The following is a 26,786-nucleotide window of genomic DNA, read 5'->3' on the forward strand; positions in this document are numbered from 1 at the left end:
GTTATATCAATCTCAGATGCTATTTTGGTTAAAATGCCAACATTCTAAACTCCTAGCATGTTTGGTGGACTGGTTGGGATAGGTTGGAACCAATAACTTGAATCTAGTCTTTTGCTTGTTCTGCCAAAATGTGAGATGGAGAAAACTGACCATGATGGTTATAAATCCAAATAAATTATTCAACCTACCTCTTATATTGTCTTATGCCCATTCATCATATACTTACGGCTCAATTTCATACAGCCCACAGAACTAACCTTTTAGATTTGGATTGTTTTTCAAAAATTATTGCACCTTAAGATATTGAAATTATATCAATTTAAAAGAAATTCAAGCATTCAAAGACACAAAGTGCAAATTTATAAATTTTAAACGTCAGATTTAATGTAATTGATATATAAAATAGAAATCTTGAAAACCACTTCGAGCTTGGAGGGTAAAATATTATAGCCCAAACTTTTTCTATGGACAAGAGGACGCATTTACTAGTATGGTATGATATTTTACAAGAAATGAGTACCATTTTTATTCTTGCCACATTGTGCTTTTATAAAAGTTAAATAAATAAATAAGTCGGTTTCGTATAAATTTTAGTGTAGTGAAAGATTTAAGGTATAAAATAACTAAAAGAGTGCTTTATCTCATACTTTAATAATCCTTCTCACCCTCCTGCTTTAATTTTGTGTTTTCAGAAAAGTGCCATTTGAGTTAATTTCTTTTATTTCAAATTTTCAACTTAGTATTACGTTTTAATGGTATTTTTCTTTCTTCGTAATTTTGATACTACTTGTTAATTTTTCCGCTTTGATTGACCACCCTTAGATTCAAGTCATGTATTCAAACAATAAAATTTGAACATACGATTGTGCTCTTAACCACTTAAGCTACAATCTGCTTTCAACTAAAATAATAGTTGAACAAGTTTGCGTTTTAACATTTGTGCTGCAAGTATCAAATCACTCGAAATTTAAAGTGAGATGAGATCTCGTTGGAATGACAATTGAGGTGGATAACCTGTCAATCTAGACAAACGAAGTATATCCATCTAAAAATTAATCTGACAGGTTGATACCCTGTACACTAATCACATATGGTTTCAAATCGAAATCAACTTTCGAAGGGTAATGCTAGGTAATTAAGGTTCTCATTGGATGTCTATTTTTTGTGCCAATAGATCAGGAAATTTCAATCGCTTAATTTCAAATCATGCGACTATGCATACTTCACACAAAATCAAACCCTTGAATGGTCCAAATCTCTTTCTCTCTCCTAAAACCACCGAATTCTCTAGTCCGTCGACTCCGGACACAAAGACTAGGGATTTAATATTAGGTGTTGACCAACTATTTAGATTAAATTTTGAAAACCATATGACGTGATTGTTGATGATTAAATTATTAAATGTTGGTTAACGTACTTATTTCCTATTTATGACACATCACATGGTTTGTAAAATTTGGTTTGAAAAATTGATCTATCTAACGGTACTCACTTTGAAATTATATCAAGCTTAGAAATCAACCTCAAAAAGCAAGTGGAAAAGGGGCATATTTCCACATCCCACAAGAAATTTAAGCAAGCATTTCCATATATTTAACTCGAGAAGGCGAGCATGCTCAATGCCAAATCAACTCGAGACCCCATCGATAACATTATAATTTTATAAAAACGACGTTTGGAAGAGTAAAAATACGCAGTTATTCCGATGAGAAGAACACAAAGAGCATTACCATTTGCCCTCACTCTTTCACTCTAATTAAGAAGCAAACACAAATGCAAAGATATTAAGCAACATCACTCCTGCCTTGCATAAGGTGAGGAGCTCAGGTCACTGTAAAACGAATCCTCTGGTCCGCCATAGTAGTTCTCTTCCTTCTCGTCATCCCACTTCAGAACCTCCCTTATGTACTTGAATGCCTCATCGACAGTCACTCGGTCCCTTGCCCGAGTCTGCCACACAAAAAGCTTTCGGCCTGTGATGGAAGCATAAAGATCTTTGAACTTCATTGCAACGTAGAAGTAAGCTTGCTGGGCAAGTGTCTGATTATTGTGGTGGGGCTTCACCGGACTAAAGTCATTGAACCATTCGCAGCAACTTAATGGCGCCTGATTGACCTTGTCCTCAAAGAGATCGTACTTGTTTAGTATTAATACGAAAGGGGTATCCTTGAAGCAAGGGTGCCTGACCATATTCTCAAAGAGCTCCTTGCTCTGTATCATCTTATTTTGAAGTAACGCTCCACTGCCACTATTGTCTGGGGAAACCCACATCTGATCATAATCACTCAGAGCGACGCAAAAAACTACCACACGTACATCTTCAAACATTTCCACCCACTTGCACCCTTCATTCATCCCCTTCGCATTCACTCTTATAAGTTGGTATCTGTGACATCAAATACGAAACGTTCAGAAAACTAAGATTGTATATTAATCAGCAGCAGACAGAATAATCCGAGTATATATATGTTAAGTAACACAATCACTGCACTAACAAAATGGCATTATTTGCTTAACGGGAGAAGCCCCAGGAGCTAAATACATGGTCACACGTACACAAGAAGAAAATAGCATTACTTGGTTAGAGGCGGGGGCGGAGCTTCAAGATTTTCCGTGTAGGTTTCAGACATTGGACTCCGTTCATCAAGGGTGAATTCTATGAAAGCCAATCCATTTCCTTGAGTGACCCCTTCTGCATATAGTATATCTCGTTCTGAAGGTTCATACTCATTGCTAGATACCTCAACAGCCTGAAAAAACAAGACCACATGGTTAAAAATCTAACGCTCGTCTAAATTGTCAAGGCTACGAAGAAAACATAGCAGATAGTATTATAATGGGTCAGGATCGGGAGACACACAAAGCCATACACTTTGACACACTTTTTTAACCATTAGACGTTTCATTATCCAATGCTTCAAAACCTATCTTATACATTTATAATCCCTAAAGATGGTCAAATAAAAATTAAATACCTCAAACATGGCCGCAAAAGGAATTCTACATCACTAAAATTTGTTACTCCACAAGTTTAGATATAATGTTACCTGGCTTAAAAAGTACTCTGCAACATTAGGGAGGAAATGAAGCTCATCTCTTCTTTTATATGTTTCCTGAATAGCAGGATCCTTCCACACTTCTTCAACTAATGGAGCATACTCGCGTGTTGCAGCAGGGAAGAATGCATCTAGATCTCCAGTAGCAATAATGTCTAGAAGCCAGTCAGAGAAATGCTTCAACCTCGGGTTAATCAAGTAGACACATTGAGTAGTTTCATCTTGGTTGACCTCACCACCTGAAAAAAAATTCAATCAGATCTAACATTCCAAATTGTCCAAAATGCAGGAAAGAAAAGATTCTATATTTCGCAACTGGATTAATCAACATCGTCCTATCTAGAATCATTATATTTAGCCTACATAAATCGTCAATGACATAACTGAAACCTTACAGTTCTATCACATGTGCAACAGATTATCCTCTTTTAGAGGAAACAGTCATTAGTAAGGCCAGCTTGAATGGTTAAGCAAACACGGCTTTGTGTCTCTGTGTTCTGGGGATAAAAGTATTACTAATGAGTTGAAAAAGTAGAACCACTTTAATGCTTTCCCCCTGTGCCATCATAGTATTCTCCTCTGTTTACTCTCTGCTCATCCACTCATAGATATAGGTTTTGTTGGAAACCGCAACCCAGAAGCTACAAATTTATTCAGAGCGGTCCCTACTCCCCATGTGCTCCTCTTTTAATTGACGTTCCCCATTGAAACATTTTTATACAACAAATACTCTATTAAAAGGGAAATAGGTGTACATAAAGATGGACAAGAAGCCCATCAAAAGAAGCAGAAGAACGAGCTTGAAGCTGATAAAAAAAGTCCACAATCAAGAAAGATCAAGCTAATAGCCCAGAACGCCCACAAGGTGCCAAAAAAACTTCTCCCTTCATAGAAATCCATATCCTCTCTTATCTTCAAATATTCTGCTATTTCTGCTAAAACTGCACAACGCACAAAGTACTGGCTTTGTTTTTCGAACTAAACCCCCAAACATCCTCACTGATCAAGGGAATACAACCTCTAGGCAAAGGCACCTACAGCCCCAAACATTTTATGAAACATTCCCCAAACAAGAGAGGACAATGCAGAAAGATACGACTGCACTCAGCATCAGTACAGCACAAAGAACACCAATGTGGCGATAAGGAGCTATTAGTCTTCATTTTAAGAGATCACATGCGCTAATTTTTCCATAGGGCAACTTCCAAGAAAAAACCTGGCGTTTTGGAATACCAGGCATCAGGCATCCAAATCATCCAATAAGGCTCGATAGACAACAGGCCATAGTTTTCCGGTAAGGACTGAGTAAGATTTGCAAGAAAAAATCCCTAAACTGGAGGGACACCTTACACATTAAAGGAGCATTGTGGACGCGAGACGAGACAAAGGGTTAATCAACTCTAAGAATATTAAAGCTTCTATAAATACGGATACTCCCATATTCCCAATACATTGCCATTAGATAAAGAAAAACAGTTTCAACAACAAAACCTAGAGCAAACGTATAATAACGGATTCTAAATTGTACCAAGCATCCCCCATTGGTTCGATTCCCAATTCATAACTCGAAAGCTTTAGGTCAAACCTCATGAAACAGATGTACAAGAAAGCAAAGCAGCAGCAGAAGAGATCACAACAGAAACGGTTTGTGAATATCCTCTATATATTAGGGATTAAAGACTCAAATATGACTCCCCATCAAACATTGTCCCCAAATCTGATTCTACGGTCATCCCCACCAACAACTTGATCCTCTGGATGAAAGAACATCACTGAGAATGAATTTCTAAGGACAGCATAACGAACCTCACTCCACAATCCCAGAATCAACCACAAGAGTTTACTAATTAATTTATTGCAATGAGAAAAATTCTCCACGTGATTTTTGCAAAGAATCGTGATAGATGGGAAAGTTCTATAGCCACCAACACTCATCAGAAAAGTTTGAGAGTACTCCCTCCGACAGTAAATTCCAATGGTAGATATGACATTTGCCATTCCTCCCCCATTAGTAATTATAAATGCTTAGTAATTATAAATGCTCAATTGATTCATGCATATACAAGTTTCCCCTATATTGCAGTGCAGTAAATATTACAATTATAACCTTTCTACTTGAAATTTCTATGAAGGGGACAAAGCATTAGTGACTTTCAACTACAAATTGGGAATAAAATAGTCCATCATGATTGAAGCAATGGTAGAAATTTGAGTGAAAATTGAAAATTTAATGTTGTATGTGTAATTGCAAAACTACCTGCTTCAGCGTTTTGATCATGAGAACCATGTCCTTCCATCCTAGACAAAGCCTCTTCTTCAAAGCGTTCTCGTCCATCAAGCAGAATGCTTAGATATTTGTACATGTTACTCTGGATCATCAGCTTTATATCCTGCAGTTCTTCTGAAGTAAACTTGTTTCCATACAAGAACTTGGCCTGCCCAATGACCACATGAAAATACTGATTAATACAAGCTACAAAAACTAGTACTGAAAGATCTATAAGAATTTAGAGTAAAATTCCATTGCAAATGTCACTCAGGAAAATATACAATGTGTCAACAAAATGAACTTCGATTCAACATCAAAACGATCTCCAACACCCCGATCTTGGCTTGAGTTTTGTTCCTGGTCTCAAGAGGGTTTGAATGATGGTGGTGGTCGACGGTGGTGGTCTCAAGAGGGTTTTCTGTAGATCCCAGTGATCCCAAGCCCAGGAAATGAGATTTCAAATGGACAGAATAGATGAAACTTTAGATAAAACACAAAAAACCATATGAACAATCTTTCATAATTATAAGTTATAACATATTCAGGAATATCTGAATTTTTGTGGATGATGCATTCAAGCTTGAATATTTTTGAAACTAGATACAGTTAGAATATTAATCTGTGAACATCAATCCGACTGACAATAAAAAATCTGATGTAGTCAATAGAAAATCAACCTGTTTATCTGAGATCTAGAAAGAAAAAAGCCATTCAACTTAGCTTTTCAGTTTGAAAAAAAACAAGTATGTTTATGTTTAGGGTGTTTGGCACTTGCATGGTACCATACATTTTCCACTTGATCTGAGTGTAATGCATGGGAGCCCCAAGCCTATGTAATAGTATCAACCCTTAGAAGATAGTTTAGCCTCACGGACCAGCTACTGACCATCATCTTGGTAAGCTATTGCCTCACCAATTAGCTAATCCCCCCCAAATTAAATCTATATGGATCCCACCAAATACTTGAATCATAGAAGTAGTGCTATTACCACAGGAATACTGTCTTTATTTTTTTTGTTCACAACTACATAAGTTAATACTTGCAACTGTTCCAGCCACACGCATGAATCATAGGAAATCTGTCTAGTATCTCACTAAATGCACATAAGTTAGCATAACTGTGAAACTCCACCCCAAAATTCAATTACCTTCACAAATTTGCAGTGTCAAGTCAGTAAACACCAAAATTTTGCTTGTTCTACTTTTCTTATTTCAAAGACAACAAAGCCACAAATTTCTTCTGAAAAGTTCCCGAGTCTAGCGATCAAACACCAAATTTTTGTGCTACTTTTCTTATCTCAAAGGCAGTTAAGCAACAAGCCAATTTAAAAAAGTTCCTGAGAAAAGTTCAAGTACATGGACCCATTTGAGAATAAGAAACATGATCACATTGCAATCTCTTTCCTTCTCAATCTCTTCCACAACAGTTAATGTGATCCCTTATATAACCAACAGTTAAAAGCAATCAATAAACTTTTGTTCCATAAATCCTAGATGGTTGTATATCTCATTGTTTACCAAATAATATACACATATAAAACAAAGATGCTCAGCTCTGAAATAGGTCAACTAAATTAACTCTCCTCTCGATTTGGACCTTGAAGGTGATGTCTTCTGTCTAGTTTGTGACACTGACAACTCTGCTCATCACATGTTCATGGTTGCAACTAGATAAAACAACATATGCACTTATCTATTCTCTAGAATGACAGGAAGTTTAACCCTCCAAATAACTTATACAGGACTAGAAACCAAGAAAGAAAAACATTCTCTTAAGAATAAAAAAATTTTCAATGCTCTCTTTTCTCTTATACGTTCAGGGCTCCCACTCTACCAATTCAAGAAAATAAATGAATCAATCAATCATAACAACCACACTTCATAGAAAATCACAGTACAAACGAAGATCTTAAATAAAAGGCTGCACCTGTTTGAAGATTGTGCTGGTCCCAGACCCTTGAAGTCCAAGGAGAAGCAGCTTCTGAACTTTTTTCTGCTCCAAATAATTTGGAACAGTGGTATAGTTGCTAGGCTCATCTCTTGGTCCATTAGGTTGACCGTGAAGCACGGGCAAAGAGAATAGGGAACAGAGAAACCGAGTTGTTGCCTGTCTAACAAAAAGCAAATAAGCATGCTTCATAAAGACAGCCATAATCAACATAGGCTCAGAAAATCCAACTGAGTTTTCCAGTGCATACCTTCTCCCAAATATTTCCTCTGATATTATTCTGACCTTCTTCCTCATAGCGTCCATCATCATAGACCCAAAAATGGGTGTCACGTGGGCATTGCACATGTGCTACCTGATAGCGTAAAGAAGTACATTACTACAGGCAAATAATTGACTGCAATAAAAGCATTTAAGACAGACAGTATTTAGGGGACCTTATCATGTTATAATAATAAAATCAGTTTTGAAATTATAGTCTAATTATAACAAACCGGTGAACAACCCATATACATAATAAGGCCAAAAGTGCACTTCAGCATCGCATGCATGTAGTGTGAAATGTAGCCCTGATTTCACAAATTTACATCAAGTTATTATGTACAGGAAACCTTTTAACTTCCATTGAACACTTACTCTCATTGCTTATTATAGTTTTGAATCACCTTTTACTTCCTATTGTTTTTAATCTCGTTGATGCACAGAAATGTAATCTCATCATGTGATGCAACTCCTATATGCATGGTAACAATTCTTACATAGAAGAGAAAATATGGCCAGATTATAAAAAGGAGTAAAGAAAGAGAATACTCATTGAAATGGAATACCAGAATCCGATTCACATAGTGCAGACTAAAGCATCACTAAAACCTAGTGGCTTACCACAAGCTACAAGTTACACCTTATGACTTTAAAAAGCAATAATAAGATATTTTTGATTGTAAATTCACGGGACATACCTTTAGGACCCTGAGTTCAAGCTTTGTAATTTCTCGGCCATTGATGTAGACCTCAGTGTTTCCATTGCTTGCATCGGAGGCAAGTTTCCCGTTAAAATTTAGGTTTGAACTTATGATTCTATCAGGTCTTTCTCCCTCCTGCCAAATCAAGAAGTTGAGTTGTTCAATGGAATTCATGGCAGTATTTTCTTTTATCAGAAATTGGACAAAAGCATTGTCAAGTTTGAACTCACCTTTCCCCAGAGACCAGATTCTTTATCATACCAATATCTACCGGGCTTCAACTTCTTCGGAGGTAAAGCACATCCAAGTAATTCAGCCATCTCTTCTGGCTTTAGAGGGAATCCATTCACAATAAGCTGCTCCGGCCGAAGCTGATTAGCAGAACATTCTTTTTCTGCTTTCATTATCTGCTTGACTTCCAATGGGCTAAGCAATCTGGACAATACCCTTGACTGTTTACCCAGTTTTAACCGCTTTGATTCATCAATCGGCTGACCAATGCATGTCACACACTTACGCCCTTCGGGCATGGAACCCATTGCCCTAAGCACACAATTGCTGCAGTACTTAGCATCACAAACCAGGCACGATTCCTTAGTTTCCCATTTTCCTTTTTGGCAACGATAACAAAATCTACTCTTTTTTTTCTTCTTCTCCTTAGAAACCGCAACATAAGCTGGAAAAGCTGGCTTCTCAGCATCAACCTCTTTCCTTTCCGACCTATCTACAGTATTAAAAGTGACAACGGGAGCTCGCTTTACTTCATTGACAACCTGTTTGGGACGGGTACTTGGAGGATTATGAACTGAACCTGGAGAAGCTGAAGGCGAGGCTGAAGAAAAATCATGGTTTTGCAAGACAGACACTACAGACTCTGAGCTTCCTGATACCCTTGGACTTTGAGTAGGGGAACTTGTGACACCAGCAATACGAGACACTGGCAGAGGAATTGGTTCAATAACTGGTGGACCGGTACTGGTAACCGATCTTTGTGATTCAGATAGCGTTTCTGCAGTTGGGATTCCATGTGAATTAACATCAAGGGGTTCGACCCTAGGTACATCATAAGGGACAGGAGGGCCCTCATACTCTATAGCTATAGAGTAATCAGGATCAACAGCATCTTCAGGGATTGAAGCACCTGGCGGAAGCATCTTTCTCACCAGTTCCCTCCAGTTTTCTCCCTCCTTTTGCTCCATCGACTTCTCTCTAGTACCGGATTCCTTTTATCGACTACACTCTAAGACTCTAACAAACTTGATATAAAGAACACCATACAAGTCTACTCTAAAACATTTCTTTTTTCGAACAAAGAGCTTCAATTTCCTTCAAACTTAATACAATAATACCATATTGCTACAAACATTAAAAGATGATCAGCCAACAGTATCAGCAAAAACCAAGTTGAAATGCCAACTTGTATGAAGTTCCGGTGATGTGGGATTCCTTTCAGAACCAGTAAAAGTCTCCGTGCGGCCGCAATCCAGCCATCATCCTTCCAAACCAACAACTAATCAAAGATTTGAACCAAATGCAATATTAAATAACACGAAAATTCAACATTTTCGAGAGTCAAAAACACAGTTCACAGTCAAAATCAAGAACCCAAAATATAGAAATTTAATAAAAACGGAAGGAGGTAGGAACCATAGACAAACAATTTATCTCCCAGGCGGTCCAAATACTTGAAAAATTCAGAGTCAAACAAACTGCATATAGAGGAAAAAGTCCACAGCATACAACAAAGACTGATTCAGATTTCAAAGAATAAAGTAAAATTGTTCACTCACCAAACAATAAAAAAAATAGGAAAAGGAATCAGAAAGTAAAAATGATAATTTCCCTTTGAGTAAAATGTTCTACCTTTTGCTTACCACAAAGTAAATATTCTACTTTGGAGGAAAAGTTTAAGAAAAAGAAGAAAAAATTACAAAAAATGCCAAGCTTTTAGAGAGAGAGAGAGAGAAATACCTGGTAAGGGAGAAAGGTCTGAGCTTTAGCTAAAGGGCAAAGCTTCTTCTGCAAATCCACCAAGCCGCACCGGGGAGAGAGAGAGAGAGGAGTTATGACTTATGAGAGAGATGCAGGTTTTGAAGAAGAAGATGGGAGAGAAAGGGACCCACAGTTGTATGCCTCCGGCATTTTCCTCTCTCTCTACCAGTAATGACGAACGAGAACACAGTTTGGCTCGTGGGGAGTGGATGGCTTTCTGATATCTCACGCGCCGTGCAGGCGAGATAGTAACTTTGTGAGAATTAGCGCCCCACCACCATGATACCATTTATTATTTTTGTTTTTCACTGATATATACTGCTACATTTACTATCTATTACATTATCATTTTTACTATTTTTTTATAGAGGTATGGCCGACCAATATATGTAGATCCTATCTCTAGTAGAGATATATTACAAATAGATGGTAAAAATAACAGTTTTGTTGCCCCACCACCATGATACCATTTATTATTTTTGTTTTTCACCGATAGATTTTTACTTGAGTACTGTCACATTTACTATCTATTATATCATTATTTGTACTATCTTTTCATAGAGTTACGGCCGGGCAACAAATAGATAGTAAGAATAACATTTTTGGGTTTGCCTTCTTTGTACCAGGAGCTAGACAAATGAGGCATTCACCGATTTTTCTCCAATTTTTCTTCAATTGTTTTAGTCAATTATTTTGTGCATTTTTATACACAAACGATATATTTATGTTGAGGGGTCATGAATAAATTAGTTGCAAACTCGTCATTTTTAAGATTCAAACCTAAAAGCTAAATTATAAGTACTACTTAATACTGCAATCTAGTAGTATTCTTCTTCACTTGTAAGTAGGATGTCTTAGGTTTAATACTCGCCGTAGGCAAAGTTAAATCACATTAGTATGGCAAGCTCATTGTAAGACTTGCCCACTCTTTATCCCCCTTAGTGTAAATATTATCATTTGTCAAAAAAAAATCGCATTTATAAGTAAAAAAGAATATTACTAGAATGTAGTATTAAGTAGCAACCCTTAACTTTTATATTAGTTGAATTCTATATTGCCATCAAATTTTGCAATCTTTCATCCATCTTGATTAGGAGAACATTTTCAATGCTCCCTGACACACTGAAATTCCCTCCTTAATCAGGTAGACAACACGTGAAAAAGGTGTGAGAAAAAAAAAATTTATCTGTGGGAACTGGATTTTTAGACCCCTAGACGGAGGCAAATGAAGTAGCGAAGAATCAAATCTCCAATCAAGGAGTGGTGGATCAACTGAGGTAAAGTCTCAAACCCCAAGATCTAAACGCTCTAATGACACAGTCAAAATGCCCTTGAACTTTTATATTAGTTAAATTCTATATTGCCATCAAATTTTGCAATCCTTCATCCATCTTGGTTAGGAGAACATTTTCAATGCTCCCTGACACACTGAAATTCCCTCTTTAATCAGGTAGACAACAGGTGAAAAAGGTGTGAGCAAACAAATAATTTTATCTGTGGGAACTTGATTTTTAGACCTCTAGACAGAGGCAAATGAAGTAGCAAAGAATCAAATCTCCAATCAAGGAGTGGTGGATCAACTTGGATAAAGTCCTAGACCTCAAGTTCTAAAAGCTTTGATGACACAGTCAAAATGACTTATTGGAGGAGAAGGACCTAGCAGTTCTTTGTCCTCCTGCTTCACCAGCCACATATTCATTCATGTGGATTTTAATAGAGAGCTGACACTTGGGAGCCTCAACAACAAATTCATCTTCATATGAAATCTAAAGGTTGGAATACTAAACTTAATTTAAATTTTGAGGTTGATCTTAAAATTGTTTTACATGAACACAAGCATGTCGATTAACTTAGATCACATGGATTAATTCAATAAGCTTAATTGGAATCCAAAGTTCCGCTAACCATTTAAATTGGATTATCTATGCATTCGTCACCTTGCCAATTTATGGACACGTGGACTAATGTAGTTCACAACCCAACATCTCATCCCTACAGCTTAAGATATTCTTTGCACTCATCACAGTCAACAACAAATTTTCCTAATCCGCTATTAGGTCACATTCGATTGACGAATATTCTTATTTTCCCTCGTTGTCGGTGACTCGACATTAGGTTGCCATGAATAACCAATTATATGTTATCACGTCAATTGATATTCGGTATACTTCAACAATTATGTCATCTGGATTCCTTAAGCTAGCGATAAGCCCAATGTCTTAATCTTCTCATTTTTCTTTGGGCTCTCTCTCCAAGCCCATCTATTGGGCCCAAAAACAGTTTTAATGAATTTAAAAGCACATCGTGTTAACAACATGATTGATGGTTGATTTGGTATTGCTGTGCTTTGAAAAAAAAAAACTGATTCTGTTGTGCTGTGAAAATAAGCTTATTTTTGCTGCTTCACGTTTTCAGTTTTTTTTTTTTTTTTTTTTACTCAAAATTGTGAAAATAAGCTATTTTAAAGTATTTACCAAACACCTTTTTTAACTCAGTTTTTTTTTTTATACCAAATTTTTATAAAAACATCTCAGTACCAAATTAGTACTGAATCAATTCTGAAAATTTACAATTTTTTTTTAAACAATAAATTTGCCATTGATATTGGGAGTTATCGGTGGCGGAGGCTCGCAGAGGACGATTGGCGTTGCAATTGATATTCAGTTATTTTCTTTTATTTATTTTAGCTTTCCATTTTTTACGTTTAATCTTCTTTTTAAAATTTGTTTGTGTTGTTTTTAGGTTGAATAAATTTGTATATTATATAATCTTTATTTATACTTATTTATACGTTTGTATCTCCTTATATTTAGGACCAATGAAACACAGGATAAATTTGAACTTGATAGCAGTTGGAAGAAGTTTTGACGTTTATATTGGGAGATCGTATTGAAGAAGTTCAAGGATTTTTGGGCAAACTTTAATGGGAGATAATTTTGAAGCAAACTTATGTTGCTGGTATTTTTTAACTTTGATTGAGGTTCTTAGATGATACGTAGGCTACTGTTTTTTAGGCTTAAAAAATGTCTAGTTTGGTATGTAATTCTATATGGGATTGACAAGCAACTTTTATGAGTCATGAGTAACTGCATTGAGGGGTGAAATGCCACATTCTACTAAGAGCCATGTATAGTAATGAAATTGAAGTTTCTAATTTAATACTATAAATTTTTAGTGTTTAGTGTTGGTTAAAGTGATCAGTCTTTTGCCATTTAGGGCTAATTTGGGGTTGATGTGTGTGTGTTTTTTTTTTAATACTGCTTCTACTATGATTTAAGAATAATCAGCTATAAAATAAAGCTGATATTGGTTAACTGAATTTAAAAATGTTGTGAGTATAAAAAACAGCGTAAAAGCGTTTTGTAAAATTTAATGTAATAGTGATATAATTGTATACACTAACAAATAGATATAGTAGTTGGAGTGGAGGTGAGGACAATAATTGTAGTAATGCTGGTGGTGGTTGCGATGGAGGTGTGACATCCCACATCGCCCAGGGGAGTGATCCTTAAATGTATATTCTCATTCCTACCTAGCGCGAGGCATTTTGGGAGCTCACTGGCTTCGGGTTCCGTAGGAACTCCGAAGTTAAGCGAGAAGGGGGCTAGAGCAATCCCATGATGGGTGACCCACTGAGAAGTTGCTCGTGAGTTCCCAAAAACAAAACCGTGAGGGAATGGTAAGCCCAAAGCGGACAATATCGTGCTACGGTGGTGGAGCGGGCCGGGGAAGTGATCCGCCCCGGGCCGGGATGTGACAATTTGGTATTAAAGCCTAACCCTGGTCGCGAGTGTGCCGACGAGGACGTCGGGTCCTTAAGGGGGGTGGATTGTGACATCCCACATCGCGCAGGGGAGTGATCCTTAAATGTATATTCTCATCCATACCTAGCGCGAGGCCTTTTGGGAGCTCACTGGCTTCGGGTTCCGTAGGAACTCCGAAGTTAAGCAAGAAGGGGGCTAGAGCAATCCCATGATGGGTGACCTACTGGGAAGTTGCTCGTGAGTTCCCAAAAATAAAACCGTGAGGGAATGGGCAATGTATATTCTCATCCCTACCTAGCGCGAGGCCTTTTGGGAGCTCACTGGCTTCGGGTTCCGTAGGAACTCCGAAGTTAAGCAAGAAGGGGGCTAGAGCAATCCCATGATGGGTGACCTACTGGGAAGTTGCTCGTGAGTTCCCAAAAACAAAACCGTGAGGGAATGGTAAGCCCAAAACGGACAATATCGTGCTACGGTGGTGGAACGGGCCCTGGAAGTGATCCGTCCCGGGCCGGAATGTGATAGGAGGTGTGGTGGTGATGCTAATAGTGGGATGTGTTGGTTGGGGTGGAGAGGTAACAATGGTAGGGCAGTGGTAGCACCGATAATGGCAATTGTGGTTGTGATGGTAGTGGTAGCGGTTGCAATTATCTTGGTAGTGACGGTGGCGGCAATGATGGCGGTAGTGGCAATTATGGTTGTGGTGGCAATGGAGGCGGTTGTGATAATAGTGGTGGTGGCGATGGTGGCAATGGTGTAACAATGGTGGTAATGGTGGTGATGGTGGTGGTGGTGGTGATGGTGGTGGTGGTGGTGGTGAAAAAAAAAAATTCAGTCTTTTAGAATTTAAAATATTTTTATTATTTTACATCGTATAAAAGCAAACACAGGATTCAGCCTTTTCATTAGTTGGATGAGTTAGGACAAAGAAAATTATACAGTAGTCCAACAAAAGTGCTCAAACCCTCTTAATTAATGGTATAGCCTATAGCTCACCACAACCATGTACTTGGCTTCGCCAGTACAATCCACGTTCCAAATTATCGGGATTTTTTATGTATCAATTACCAAACATTCAATTACGAGTTTTTTGAGAGTTTCTAAGAAAACTCTTTTAAAAGTAGAATTTTTTATGAACTATCTGTTATCTTATGTGTTTTTATACAATATTTTATAATATTGGCATTTGAATTGTAACAAAAACATAAGGAGGTGGAAAGTCCACTGATAATCCTACTTTTAAGAGAGTCTCCTTAGCATTTCTTTCCGTCATACCCTAATTGCAGGATGAGGATTTTCTTCGGATCCTCTTTGTTAGGATCTAGGAATCCTTACATGCTATACATTTATCGTATATTGTACGATCAACTTTTGTGAATTACTGTTTGTATTTAATTTTAAAATAAAAAAATTCAAAATAATTTCTGAACGTAAAATAATGAATAGATAAAATATGAATAGATAGAATACGAGGAACACAAAGAAAATCGGAATGGAATCCAAATTTCAAACCGCGTATAGGAACATGTCTTAAAGGGCCCACCAGTCCATAAAGTAGCAAATAACACCCTCGCACGTTTCAAAGTTGTCAACAACGATGAACCGACGCTACCCCACGTGCCAGGCTCCAGACACGTGCCCCCGAAACCCATCCTTGGCGCTTGCGCCGGTATAAAATTGAGAAAAAAATATCTCCATTCCTTCGCTCTTATCCAAAAATTGCTCGAATTTCTTTCTCTTTGAACACGAAGAAGAGTTCGTTACAAGTCTCTCAGATTCTCCGGCAACTCTCCGGTCCTCCTCCGCCTCCGTCGCCGTTGATCTTCACCATTTCACCTCGATCTCCTTCAGCAGCGCTTAGTCATGTCGGTCAGTGCTCTCTCTCTCTGTCCCTCTCGATTTCTTTCTCTGTTCTTGCATGTAATTATGTATGTATGTATGAATTTATTGTTTAGATTACAAATTGAATTGAGTTTTAGGTTCTTGAAGCGTTTATTTGAAAGAGTTAAGTCGTTCTTGTGTGGATTTGGGGTGGTTGCTTAGTGAATAAGTGTGCTCATTGACTAAATCAGTGATTTGGGACACCCTAATTAGATCTGTTTCGAGGTTTATATGAGGAGAAGATTATGTTCTATTGATTGTAATAGATTGGTATTTACAGGCAAAGAACTGCAAATGTATATATATCTCTCAGATGTACTGTTTGTTTGACTGTTCAGTACTTGCTTTTTCTTGCTTTTCTGTGCCTCAATGCAAAATGATCTCCTCTGTTTGGTTTGTTTGCAAAATGATCTGCTGGGTTTGGGTTGTTTTCGAGGCGGAGAGGCGAAATTTTAATTTTGGATTCGTAGGCTTGTTTTCTACATTAAACCGGCTTCTCATTAAGGAAAAGCGGTTCAGGATTCTTGATGTGCTAGTTTTGTTATAGCTATGTTTAAGTTGCAGTCTTGTAAATATAGTTCCGCCTCTGCTTGAGAAATTTGTCATAGATCTGAAGCTTATTTTAGGCTGGAGGAACCCTATACTTTCTTTTCCAAGGAGTGCCATATTTTCTGATATCTGGTTCTATCCAAATAGTTTATGTTGTATTGCTATTTTATTTTATTTTTTTTGTATCTTGCCAGTAATCATATTATCTATGGTGGCCATTCTCTTGCAGGTAACAACCATCAAGGTCAGCAATCTTTCGTTGGGTGCAAGTGAGAGAGACATAAAGGAGTTCTTTTCTTTTTCTGGTGATATTGCTTATGTTGAAATGATGAGGTTTGATGATTGATTTAGTTTAATGGACTTATAGTCTTCCATTATCGTTGTCTGAATCTCTCTTATTGAATGCTCATGTAGTGATACTGAGCGGTCCCAAATTGCATATGTTACCTTCAAGGATGTACAAGGAGCTGAGACTGCAGTTCTCCTTTCGGTAATACAATTTCTTTGACCATAATGTATCACCTCATCATTCTGTCCATTTATTTTCTTACTCTCATGATCTTGTAATAACCATTTTTACTGGGAGTTTATATAATAAAAGATAAATATAGTCCTCCAAAACTTTGTGATTTAGTGTCCTAATACTAATTCAATGTGCAACTTCACTTTATATGCCATGTATATTAGTTATGTTTTGTTGCAAAAATAGGGGCAGAAAAGGTACAAAATGCATTTGGGATTGTTGTAGCCAATTTGTAGTTGGTGCTGATGAGTAAAAAAAAAATTGTACTGGATTAGTAACATATTCATATTATAGAATCTGGATGTCGCTTGCTGGACGAGATAGGATTTTGGATGATTCTCTCAGAAATATTTTTCTCAAAGAATAAAGAACCATAGTAGGTTTGCACAGGGCTATGCACTGCTTGATTTATTTCACCCTTTTGCTTGGCTCTATAGGACTTCTAATACTGCCCAAGATTCAGTGTAGAATTTTTATGGGGAGACTAGAGTGGGTTGTGGTGTTGACTACAGACTACAGACTACAGGCCAGTTCTACAGGGGGAATATTTCCCTTTGTTGAGCTAACAGGTCAAAATAGAAGTCATTTTTTAAGCTTTAAGTAGTTGGTGCTTTAGGTTTTATTGGAGTATACGTACTCCTCATAGTTATGATGCCAAGTGCCAACAGACGACCTAGGATTGCATCTCTTTCCTTGCTTTCTGGTGTTTTTAAACATAGGATAGTAGTGCATTAGTATGTTGGAGTTCAGTAGATAATGGAAGGAAGCTTTAATGCTGAAGGTGTACTTATATTAAAGTCCGTCAAGTACATGTTTATCTCCCAGCTTGAGTTAGAGTTCATTCTTGATTTTTACTTACTAGGCATGTCCGAAGAGATTGTAATGTTGTATAATGTCTGGTGATAAAGATTTCAATTGCAGGCATGCTGGGATAGTCTTGACTCAAACTGGTCAATGACACCACGCCATAATGTAACTATAATCGAAAGTAAAATGGGAATAACAGCCACTATGGTCTACAGGCTGAGCAATAACATTAGTGTGATTTTAATTGGTGATGTAACTTGCAAAATTTGAGTATGTTACTTTTTAAAATCTTTTTTGTTATGTCAGGGAGCTACAATAGTGGATATGTCTGTCAGCATAACTCTGGCTTCAGATTATGAGTTGCCACCTGATGCTATAACACCAAATGTAAGAGTCTTGCACAGAGCTTCTGCATCAAATTTTACCCATGCAATTTCAATGACCTTTGGATTGCTCTGTTCTTTGCAGGTAACAGAGAATAAAACTCCTGGTGGGGGTGAATCTGCATTCCGCAAGGCAGAGGATGTTGTTAGTGGCATGCTTGCTAAGGGCTTTCTCTTAGGCAAAGATGCAGTCAACAAGGCAAAGGGCTTTGATGAGAAACACCAGTTGACCTCAACGGCTTCAGAAAAAGTTGCGTCTTTTGACCAAAAGATTGGTTTCAGCGAGAAAATAAGTGCTGGTACTTCTGCGGTCAGTGGCAAAGTTCGTGAAGTGGATCAGAAATTTCAGGTCTCAGAGAAAACCAAATCAGCTTTTGCAGCTGCTGAGCAGACAGTCAGTAGCGCTGGATCTGCTATAATGAAGAACCGGTATGTGTTTACCAGCGCTGCATGGGTTACAGGTGCTTTTAATAAGGTTGCAAAAGCAGCTGAAGAGGTTGGTCAGAAAACACAAGAGAAAGTTGGAATGGTTGAAGAAGAGAAACATAGAAAAATAGAGGACGACTATGCTCAAGTTCTATCGGATTCTCCTAAAGCTTCTGCAGCAACCCAGCACGATCCCTCCAAGCCTGAACCTGTTAAAGGTTTGATCCTTTGAGTTTCGAGTTCTGTAAATACAGTTGGAACTGTTGGATGCCCTTCTCATTTGATTTCTTGCTTTGTTCTAGCATGAGATTGTGACTTTGTGAGAAGTAGTGCCCCACCACCATGATACCATTTATTTTTTTTGTTTTTTTTTTTTTGCCCTTTTAGGTATTTTGCGGCCGAGATATTTTTACTGCTACACACACTATCTATTATACTATTATTTTGTATTATCTCTCTAATAGAGGTATGGTCGACTAACACACATGGTCCTATCTTTGTGAGAGGAGCTAGACAAAAGAGGCATTCGCCGATTTCTCTCTAATTTCTCTTCAATTGTTTTAGCCAATTTGTGTATTTTTTTATACAATGAAATATTTTATATTGAGGGGTGATGAATATATTAGTTTCAAACTCGTCATTTTCAAGATTTAAATTTAAAATGTCATTTATAAGTAAAGAAGACTATTACTAAAAGGTAGTACGTAGCAACCCTTGAACTTTTATATCAGTTAAATTCTCTATTGCCATCAAATTTTGCAATTTTTCATCCATCTTGGTCAGGAGAAAATTAGATTTTCAATGCTCCTTGGTAGGGTTGGAAAAAAATTCCGAAAATTCCAATCCAAACCAAAAATAATTTTCAATCTCAAACCGCACCCGACATTTTTGGGATGGTATACCAAACCAATCCTTAAATTTTGGTACGAGAATCGGTATTGTCTTCTTAATGTTTTAGTAATTCCATACCAAACCAAAAATAAATATTATATATATATTATATTCAAGCTTTTTTTTTTCGTTTGGTTTGGAACTTATTTTATTTTGGAACTATAGTTTGTAACTTATTTTTTTGCTTTTGGTTTTGTTACTCAACTTTTTTTATTTTGGTTGCATGCATGTTGAAGTTGAATGTTGAACTCAAGTATTGAAAAGAGGACATTTGAATTGTTGCAAACCACTAGTAGCAATATAATTGGTGTGATCTACAGGTAGTAACCATAGCCCTTTACTACATTTGTTCAACATTGCCATTCAACTCTTGGATTTCCATAATTTTAACTTTGCCATTTAGTTTAAAAGTAGTAACCATAGCCATTTATCGCCACAACTGCATGTACGAACCTCCCACACACGCTCACCCTGCACTGCTGCTTCTCAACCAAACGTGTCTATCTCTTCATCACGAAATCCAAAAATTGTATTGTTAGTTTTCGAACATATTAGGTTTGTAACTTATCTTTTTCCTTTTGGGTTTGTTACTAAACTTATTTTATTTTGGTTGCATGTTAATTTGACTTGGTATGAATGATTGGTATTTCAATTTGTATGAAATTCGGGAATACCGAACCATCTTGAAATACCAAAAATATTTCGAGAATCTTGGAAATTGGGAATACCGAAATTTTGGTTCGGGATTGGTCTTCAAATTCCCATCTTGAAAATTTTCGATTTGGGATTCGGGATTCCATACCAAACCACCCCTACTCCTTGGTGCACCGAAAATTCTCTCCTTAATTAGGTAGACAACATGTGAAAAAGGTGTGAACAAAATTGTAATTTTATCTGTGGGATTGTGACTTTCAGAAGCAGTGAAGAATTAGATCTCTAAAAGCTCTTGCTTCACCAACCAAGGATTCATTCATTTGGATACTAGTAGAGAGCTAACACTTGGGAGCCTCAACAACGAATTCATCTTCATATGAAATCTAATTGTTAAAATACTAAACTTAATTTAAGTGCATGCGCTTGTTCTTAAAATTGTTTTACATGAACACAATCACGTCGATTAGCCTAGATCACATGGATTAATTTAATAAGATTAAATGGAATCCAAAGTTCCCTAACCATGCATGTAAATTGGATTATATATGGTTACGTCACTTTACCAGTTTACGGAGTGTACTAAAGTAGTTAACAACCCAACATCTCATCCCTACAACCTAAGATATTCTTTGCACTCATCCTAATCAACAACGAATTTCCCTAATCTGCTATTGGGTCACATACTCGATTGACGAATAATCTCATTTTCCTTTGTTATCGATTTCTCGACATTAGGTTGTCACAAATAACCAATTACGTATTGCCACGTCAATTAATTTCGGTGTACTTCAACATTTATGTCATCTGGATTCCTTGGGCTGGCTTATGGGCCCGATGTCTTAAATCTTCTCATTTTTATTGGGCTCACTCTCCAAGCCCATCTATTGAGCCCAAAAACAACTGTATATAGTTTTAATGAATTTAAAAACAGTCTCTGTTAACACCATGATTGAATAAATTCTCAAAATCTACAAATGATATTGACAATTGTCGGTGGCGGAGGGTGGCGGAGGATGATTGGCGTTGCATGATATTCAATTATTTTATTTTATTTATTTTAGCTTTCTATTTTTTACATTTAATCTTCTTTTTTTAAATTTATGTGTTGTTTTTAGCTTGAAATCATAAATTTGTATATCATATAGTCGTTGTTTGTATCTCTTTATATTTAGGACTAATGTAACAGAAGACAAATTTGAACTTGAGAGCAGTTGGGAGAAGTTTTGACACTTATATAGTTATATATTGGAAGATCGTATTGAAGAAGTTCAAGATTTTTAGGCAAATTTTAATGGGAGAGAATTTTGAAACGGTCTCATGTTGCTGGCATTTGTCTACTTTGGATGAAGTTGTGAGAAGATACGTAGGCTACTACTTTTTAGACTTAAAAATGTCTAGTTTGGTCTGTCATTCTGTTTGAGATTGATAAGCAGCCTTCATGAGTCGTGAGTGAATGCATTGAGCGGTGAAAGATTATCTTCTACTAAGAGCTGTGTATGGTAGTAATGACATTGAAATATTTCAACCTCCCCCATACTTATGGCCAGGAGGAGGCTGAAATGTATCTGTGAGTCTTCCCAACCCCCGGAAGGGGTGGATAATCATGGCTTAGCATTAGTTGTTCCCCTTTTAAAAAAAATGCTATAAATTTTTATTTTTGGTTAAAGTAATCAGTTTTTAGCATTTAAAATATTTTTAATTATTTTGTATTGTATAAAAGCAAACTTAGGATTCACTTTTTATTAGTAGGATGAGTTCGGACAATAAAAATTTAAAATTATATAGTAGCCCAACTAATTAGTATTTTTAATGTTAAAGAGCTCAAACCCTCTTTACGCTATAGCTCACCATAGCCATGTACTTGGGCTCTGTTACTGCTATCCATGTACCAAATTATCGGCGTATTTTTGTATCAGTTTCCGAACATTTTGAGATTTTCAATTTCGAATTTTTTAGGGTCTGGTTTTGAGAAATGTTAAAACGACTTTCTTAAAAAATAAATTCTTCACCACCTCACACTGTTTATATAATACTTTATAATATTAATACGAAAATTATGACAAAAATATAATACGGTAGAAAGCCTAACCGCGTATGGGAAGTAGCAATTAACACACTCGCACGTTTCAAGGTTGTCAACAACGATGACCCGACTCTACCTCACGTGCCAGGCTCCAGACACGTGCCCCCTAAATCCATCCTTGGCGCTTGCGCCGGTATAAAATTAAAAAAAAAAAAGATCTCCATCCCTTCACTCTCAGAAGACTTTGTTACAAGTCTCTCAGTTTCTCCGGCAACTCTCCGGTCCGTCTCCGCCCCCATCGCCGTCGATCTTCACCATCTCACCTCGATCTCTTTTGCAGCGCCTAGCCATGTCGGTCAGTGCTCTCTCTCTGCCCCTCTCGATTTCTTTCTCTGTTCTTGAATGTAATTATGTATATATTTATGAATTTATTGTTTAGATTACAAATTGAATTGAGTTTTAGGTTCTTGAAGTGTTAATTTGAATGAGTTAAGTAGTTTTTGTGTGGATTTGGGGTGGTAGCTTAATGAATAAGTATGCTCATTGACTAAATCAGTGATTTGGGACACACCCTAATTAGATCTGTTTTGAGGTTTATATGAGGAGAGGATTTTGTTCTGTTGATTGAAATAGATTGGTATTTACAGGCAAAAAACTGCAAATGTATGTATTTCTCTCTCAGATTTACTGTTTGTTTGACTGTTTAATACTTGCTTTTCTATGCCTCAATGCAAAATGATCTCGTCTGTTTGGTTTGTTTGCAAAATGATCTGCTGGGTTTGGTTTGTTTTTGAGGCGGAGAAACGAAGATTGAGTGAGCCGAAATAATCCACTCTTGAGCGAAATTTTATTTTTGGATGCATAGGCTTGCTTTCTACATTTAATCGGCTTCTCATTTAGGAAAAGCGGTTCAGGATTCTTGATATGCTAGTTTTGTTAAAGTTATGTTTCAGTTGCAGTCTTGTAAATATAGTTCCTGCCACAGCTTGAGAAATTTGTCAAAGATCTGATGCTTATTTCCCGATGTGCTAGTTTTGTTATAGTTATGTTAGGCTGGAGGAGCCCTATACTTTTTTTTTTTCCCAAGGAGTGCCATATTTCCTGATATCTGGTTCTATCCAAATATTTTATGTTGTATTGCTATTTTATTTTATCTTATTTTTTATTTTTTGTATCGTGCCAGTAATCATACTATCTGTGGTGGCCATTCTGTTGCAGGTAACAACCATCAAGGTCAGCAACCTTTCGTTGGGTGCAAGTGAGAGAGACATAAAGGAGTTCTTTTCTTTTTCTGGTGATATTGCTTATGTCGAAATGATGAGGTTTGATGTTTATTTAGTTTGATGGATTTATATTATTTTGTTATCTGTGTCTGAATCTAACTTATCCAATGCTCATGTAGTGATACTGAGAGGTCCCAAATTGCATATGTTACCTTCAAGGATGTACAAGGAGCTGAGACTGCAGTTCTCCTTTCGGTAATGCAATTTCTTCGACCATAATATATCACCTCATCATTCTCTCCGTTTATTTTCTTTGTATCATGATCTTGTAATAACCATTTTTACCAGGACTTTGTACAATTAAAGATAAATACAGTCCTCCAAAACCTTTGTCATTTAGTGATCTGATACTCATCCAGTATGTGACTTCACTTTATACGCTAGGTATATTAGTTATGTTTCTTTGCAAAAATAGGGGCAGAAAAGGTACAAAATGCATTTGGGATTGATGTAGCCAATTTGTGGTTGGTGCTGATGAGTAGAAAAACTGTATTAAATTAGTAACATATTCATATTATAGAACCTGGATATCGCTTGCTGGATAGGTAGGATTATGGATTATTGCATTGCGTGCAAGAAAAATCAATGGATATAGCTGTAAGGAACAAGAAGTTGATTCGTGTCGGTTGCCAGCAAATAGAGCAACTAAGTTTCAGTTATATTGGCTGTGCACGGGGCCATCTAAGAAATCTTTATCTTAATGAAATAAAGAACTGTAGTAGCTGTGCACGGGGCCATGCACTGCTTGATTTAATTTCACGCTTTTGCTTGGCTCTATAGGACTTCTAATATTACACAAGATTCGATGTAAAATTTTTATGGGAGAATAAAGTGGGTTGTGGTGTTGACTACAGTCTACAGGCCAGATGGAAAACTTTCTACGTGGGAATATGGCCCTTTGTTGATCTAACAGGTCAAAATAGAAGTCATGTTTTAAGCTTTTAAGTAGTTGGTGCTTTAGGTTTTATTGGAGTATAGGTACTCCTCATAGTTTATGATGCCAAGTGCCAACAAACGACCTAGGATTGCATCTCTTTCCTTGCTTTCTGGTGTTTCTAGACATTGGATAGCAGTAATGTAAGGAAGCTTTAATGCTGGAGGTGTACTTATATTAAAGTGTTCTAGTACATGTTTATGTCCCAGCTTTTTTAGATTTCATTCTTGATTTTTACTTACTAGGCATGTCCGAAGAGATTGTAATGTCGTTGTATAATGTCTGGTGATAGAGATTTCAATTGCAGGCATGCTGGGATAGTCTTGACTCAAATTGGTCAATGACACCACGCCCTAATGTGACTAGAATTGAAAGTAAAATGGGAATAACAGCCACCATGGTCTACAGGCTTAACAATAACATTAGTGTGATTTTAATTGGTGATGTAACTTGCAAACTTTGAGTATGTTACTCTTTAAAATCTTTTTTGTTATGTCAGGGGGCTACAATAGTGGATATGTCTGTCACCATAACTCTGGCTCCAGATTACGAGTTGCCACCCGATGCTATAGCACCAAATGTAAGAGTTTTGCTCGGAGCTTCTGCATCATATTTTACCCATGCAATTTCATCGACCTTTGAATTGCTCCGTTCTTTGCAGGTAACAGAAAATAAAATTCCTGGTGGGGGTGAATCTGCATTCGGGAAGGCAGAGGATGTTGTTAGTGGCATGCTCGCTAAGGGCTTTCTCTTGGGCAAAGATGCAGTCAACAAGGCAAAGGGCTTTGATGAGAAACACCAGTTGACCTCAACGGCTTCAGAAAAAGTTGCTTCTTTTGACAAAAAGATTGGTCTCAGCGAGAAAATAAGTGCTGGTACTTCTGCGGTCGGTGGCAAAGTTCGCGAAGTGGATCAGAAATTTCAGGTCTCAGAGAAAACCAAATCAGCTTTTGCAGCTGCTGAGCAGACGGTCAGTAGCGCTGGATCTGCCATAATGAAGAACCGGTACGTGTTTACTAGCGCTCAATGGGTTACAGGTGCTTTTAATAAGGTTGCAAAAGCAGCTGAAGAGGTTGGTCAGAAAACAAAAGAGAAAGTTGGAAAGGTTGAAGAAGAGAAACATAGAAAAATAGAGGACGACTATGCTCAAGTTCTATCGGATTCTCCCAAAGCTTCAGCAGCAACCCAGCACGATCCCTCCAAGCCTGAACCCGTTAGAGGTTTGATCCTTTGAGTTTCGAGTTCTGTACATACAATTAAACTATTGGATGCCGTTCTCGTTTGATTTCTTGCTTTATTCTAGCATGAAAGTGGTGAATGTAGGACGGAATGCCTCAAATTTGTTTAGCATGTGCAACTATCGTCGTTGTTTTTCTTACATGATATGCCCGTAAACCAAACTTTTTTCAAGTTTATTTGATTTGCTTTCTTCTGTTTCAGTTTTTCTATTTATCATTCTGGTTCCTGGTTTTGCCATCTGAAAGTTGCTTTGTCCCAACTCCCAACTTGCTCTCTTTTACCAAATTGCTCGCGGAATTATATTTTTGTGTCCCACATTACCATGTGCCGTTAAGTCCGTTAATTTTTCTGTTAAAAATGCTAAAGTAGTATGTGGGGGACCCACTTATGTGGTTTCCACGTCACCACGACGTGTAAAAGAACATAATTTGTATTTAATTTTATAGTAAAAACCCAAAATAATAACAATAATTTAACGGCATATGATAATGCTATCGAATATTTCGTAGATGTCAACCTCATGAAATTATGTACCAATCTATCAGTGTCCTTGATTTTTGAAAATTGGAGGTTTGGATGTCGTGTGGAGAGAAGTTTATGTCACGACTCAGAAGCACCGATAGCAAGTAGCAACTACCTTCTCAAAATCCAAGGAACATGCATTTATTTTTAATTCTCATACATCTCTCTTGATTTCAGACTTTCGTATCGAATAAATTGAATAAGATTGACAACAAAAAATTAAGAAAAGTGTGTAGGAAATAAAAATGAGTGTGAATAGCTTTATCCTTTCATTATATCGAATAACAATATTGAATGTGCATATCTATCGAAATCTATTGCGTGATTTTGCATCATCTCTAAATAAAAAATCGGAAATAGATTGATGCTTGTAATAGATCTTAAAGTTGTGTTCAGTTCATAAAACGAAAACTTACTTCCTAAGCTTTTCTGCCCCCTTTAGAAATGTGCATGAGATTGAAGTGTATATGATTTCTTTGTCCTCCTCGTTATTATTAGAAATCGAAATGAAGAATAACACTAGATCAAATATAGCTTTAATAATTGATTTATTTAATCATGTCCTTGTTCTTAAGGACCGACACTCATTGAAACGAAATTTAACTAATTGACTCCCTACTGTTGAAAATTTTGCAAAGTACAACCATGTTCCCGATATTGAATTGAGGTCTTCTTTAGTTTTT

At 37.0% G+C, this 26,786-nt stretch overlaps 3 protein-coding genes and 1 long non-coding RNA gene across 6 annotated transcripts; 3 read left to right on the forward strand and 1 right to left on the reverse strand.

The window, feature by feature from the left end:
* Positions 1–1,643: 1,643 nt before the first annotated feature.
* LOC103962507 (extra-large guanine nucleotide-binding protein 3) lies at positions 1,644–10,356 on the reverse strand. Of its 3 annotated transcripts, none has more exons than XM_009375222.3 (9): positions 10,207–10,356; positions 8,466–9,730; positions 8,233–8,370; positions 7,524–7,628; positions 7,253–7,432; positions 5,314–5,491; positions 3,048–3,295; positions 2,578–2,750; positions 1,644–2,386 (listed from the first exon to the last, which is right to left on the reverse strand). In XM_009375222.3, exons 2-9 carry the CDS (start codon positions 9,432–9,434, stop codon positions 1,795–1,797), a joined length of 2,583 nt encoding a protein of 860 aa, XP_009373497.2. In that variant the 5' UTR covers positions 9,435–9,730; positions 10,207–10,356; the 3' UTR covers positions 1,644–1,794. The 3 variants fall into 3 exon arrangements, with proteins under 3 accessions (XP_009373497.2, XP_009373498.2, XP_048434538.1); XM_009375223.3 differs by having other exon boundaries at positions 8,466–9,745; positions 10,207–10,349; XM_048578581.1 differs by lacking the exon at positions 10,207–10,356 and adding an exon at positions 9,883–9,900.
* Positions 10,353–13,348, forward strand: LOC125474643. Its single transcript, XR_007256105.1, has 4 exons — positions 10,353–10,483; positions 11,372–11,504; positions 11,678–11,999; positions 13,041–13,348. It is a non-coding gene; the product is annotated as an uncharacterized LOC125474643 (long non-coding RNA).
* Positions 13,349–15,684: 2,336 nt separating this feature from the next.
* On the forward strand, positions 15,685–19,018 carry LOC103962505 (binding partner of ACD11 1). Its single transcript, XM_009375219.3, has 5 exons — positions 15,685–15,857; positions 16,648–16,751; positions 16,833–16,908; positions 18,055–18,135; positions 18,217–19,018. Exons 1-5 carry the CDS (start codon positions 15,852–15,854, stop codon positions 18,787–18,789), a joined length of 840 nt encoding a protein of 279 aa, XP_009373494.2. The 5' UTR covers positions 15,685–15,851; the 3' UTR covers positions 18,790–19,018.
* Positions 15,719–25,781, forward strand: LOC103962506 (binding partner of ACD11 1-like). Its single transcript, XM_009375220.3, has 6 exons — positions 15,719–15,737; positions 22,362–22,480; positions 23,344–23,447; positions 23,528–23,603; positions 24,842–24,922; positions 25,004–25,781. Exons 2-6 carry the CDS (start codon positions 22,475–22,477, stop codon positions 25,574–25,576), a joined length of 840 nt encoding a protein of 279 aa, XP_009373495.1. The 5' UTR covers positions 15,719–15,737; positions 22,362–22,474; the 3' UTR covers positions 25,577–25,781.
* Positions 25,782–26,786: the final 1,005 nt, after the last annotated feature.

Source organism: the organism of the source record quoted next, unplaced genomic scaffold, assembly GCF_019419815.1.
Source record: "Pyrus x bretschneideri cultivar Hongxiangsu unplaced genomic scaffold, Pyrus_bretschneideri_v1 Contig125, whole genome shotgun sequence".
NCBI classification, from domain to species: Eukaryota; Viridiplantae; Streptophyta; class Magnoliopsida; order Rosales; family Rosaceae; genus Pyrus; species Pyrus x bretschneideri.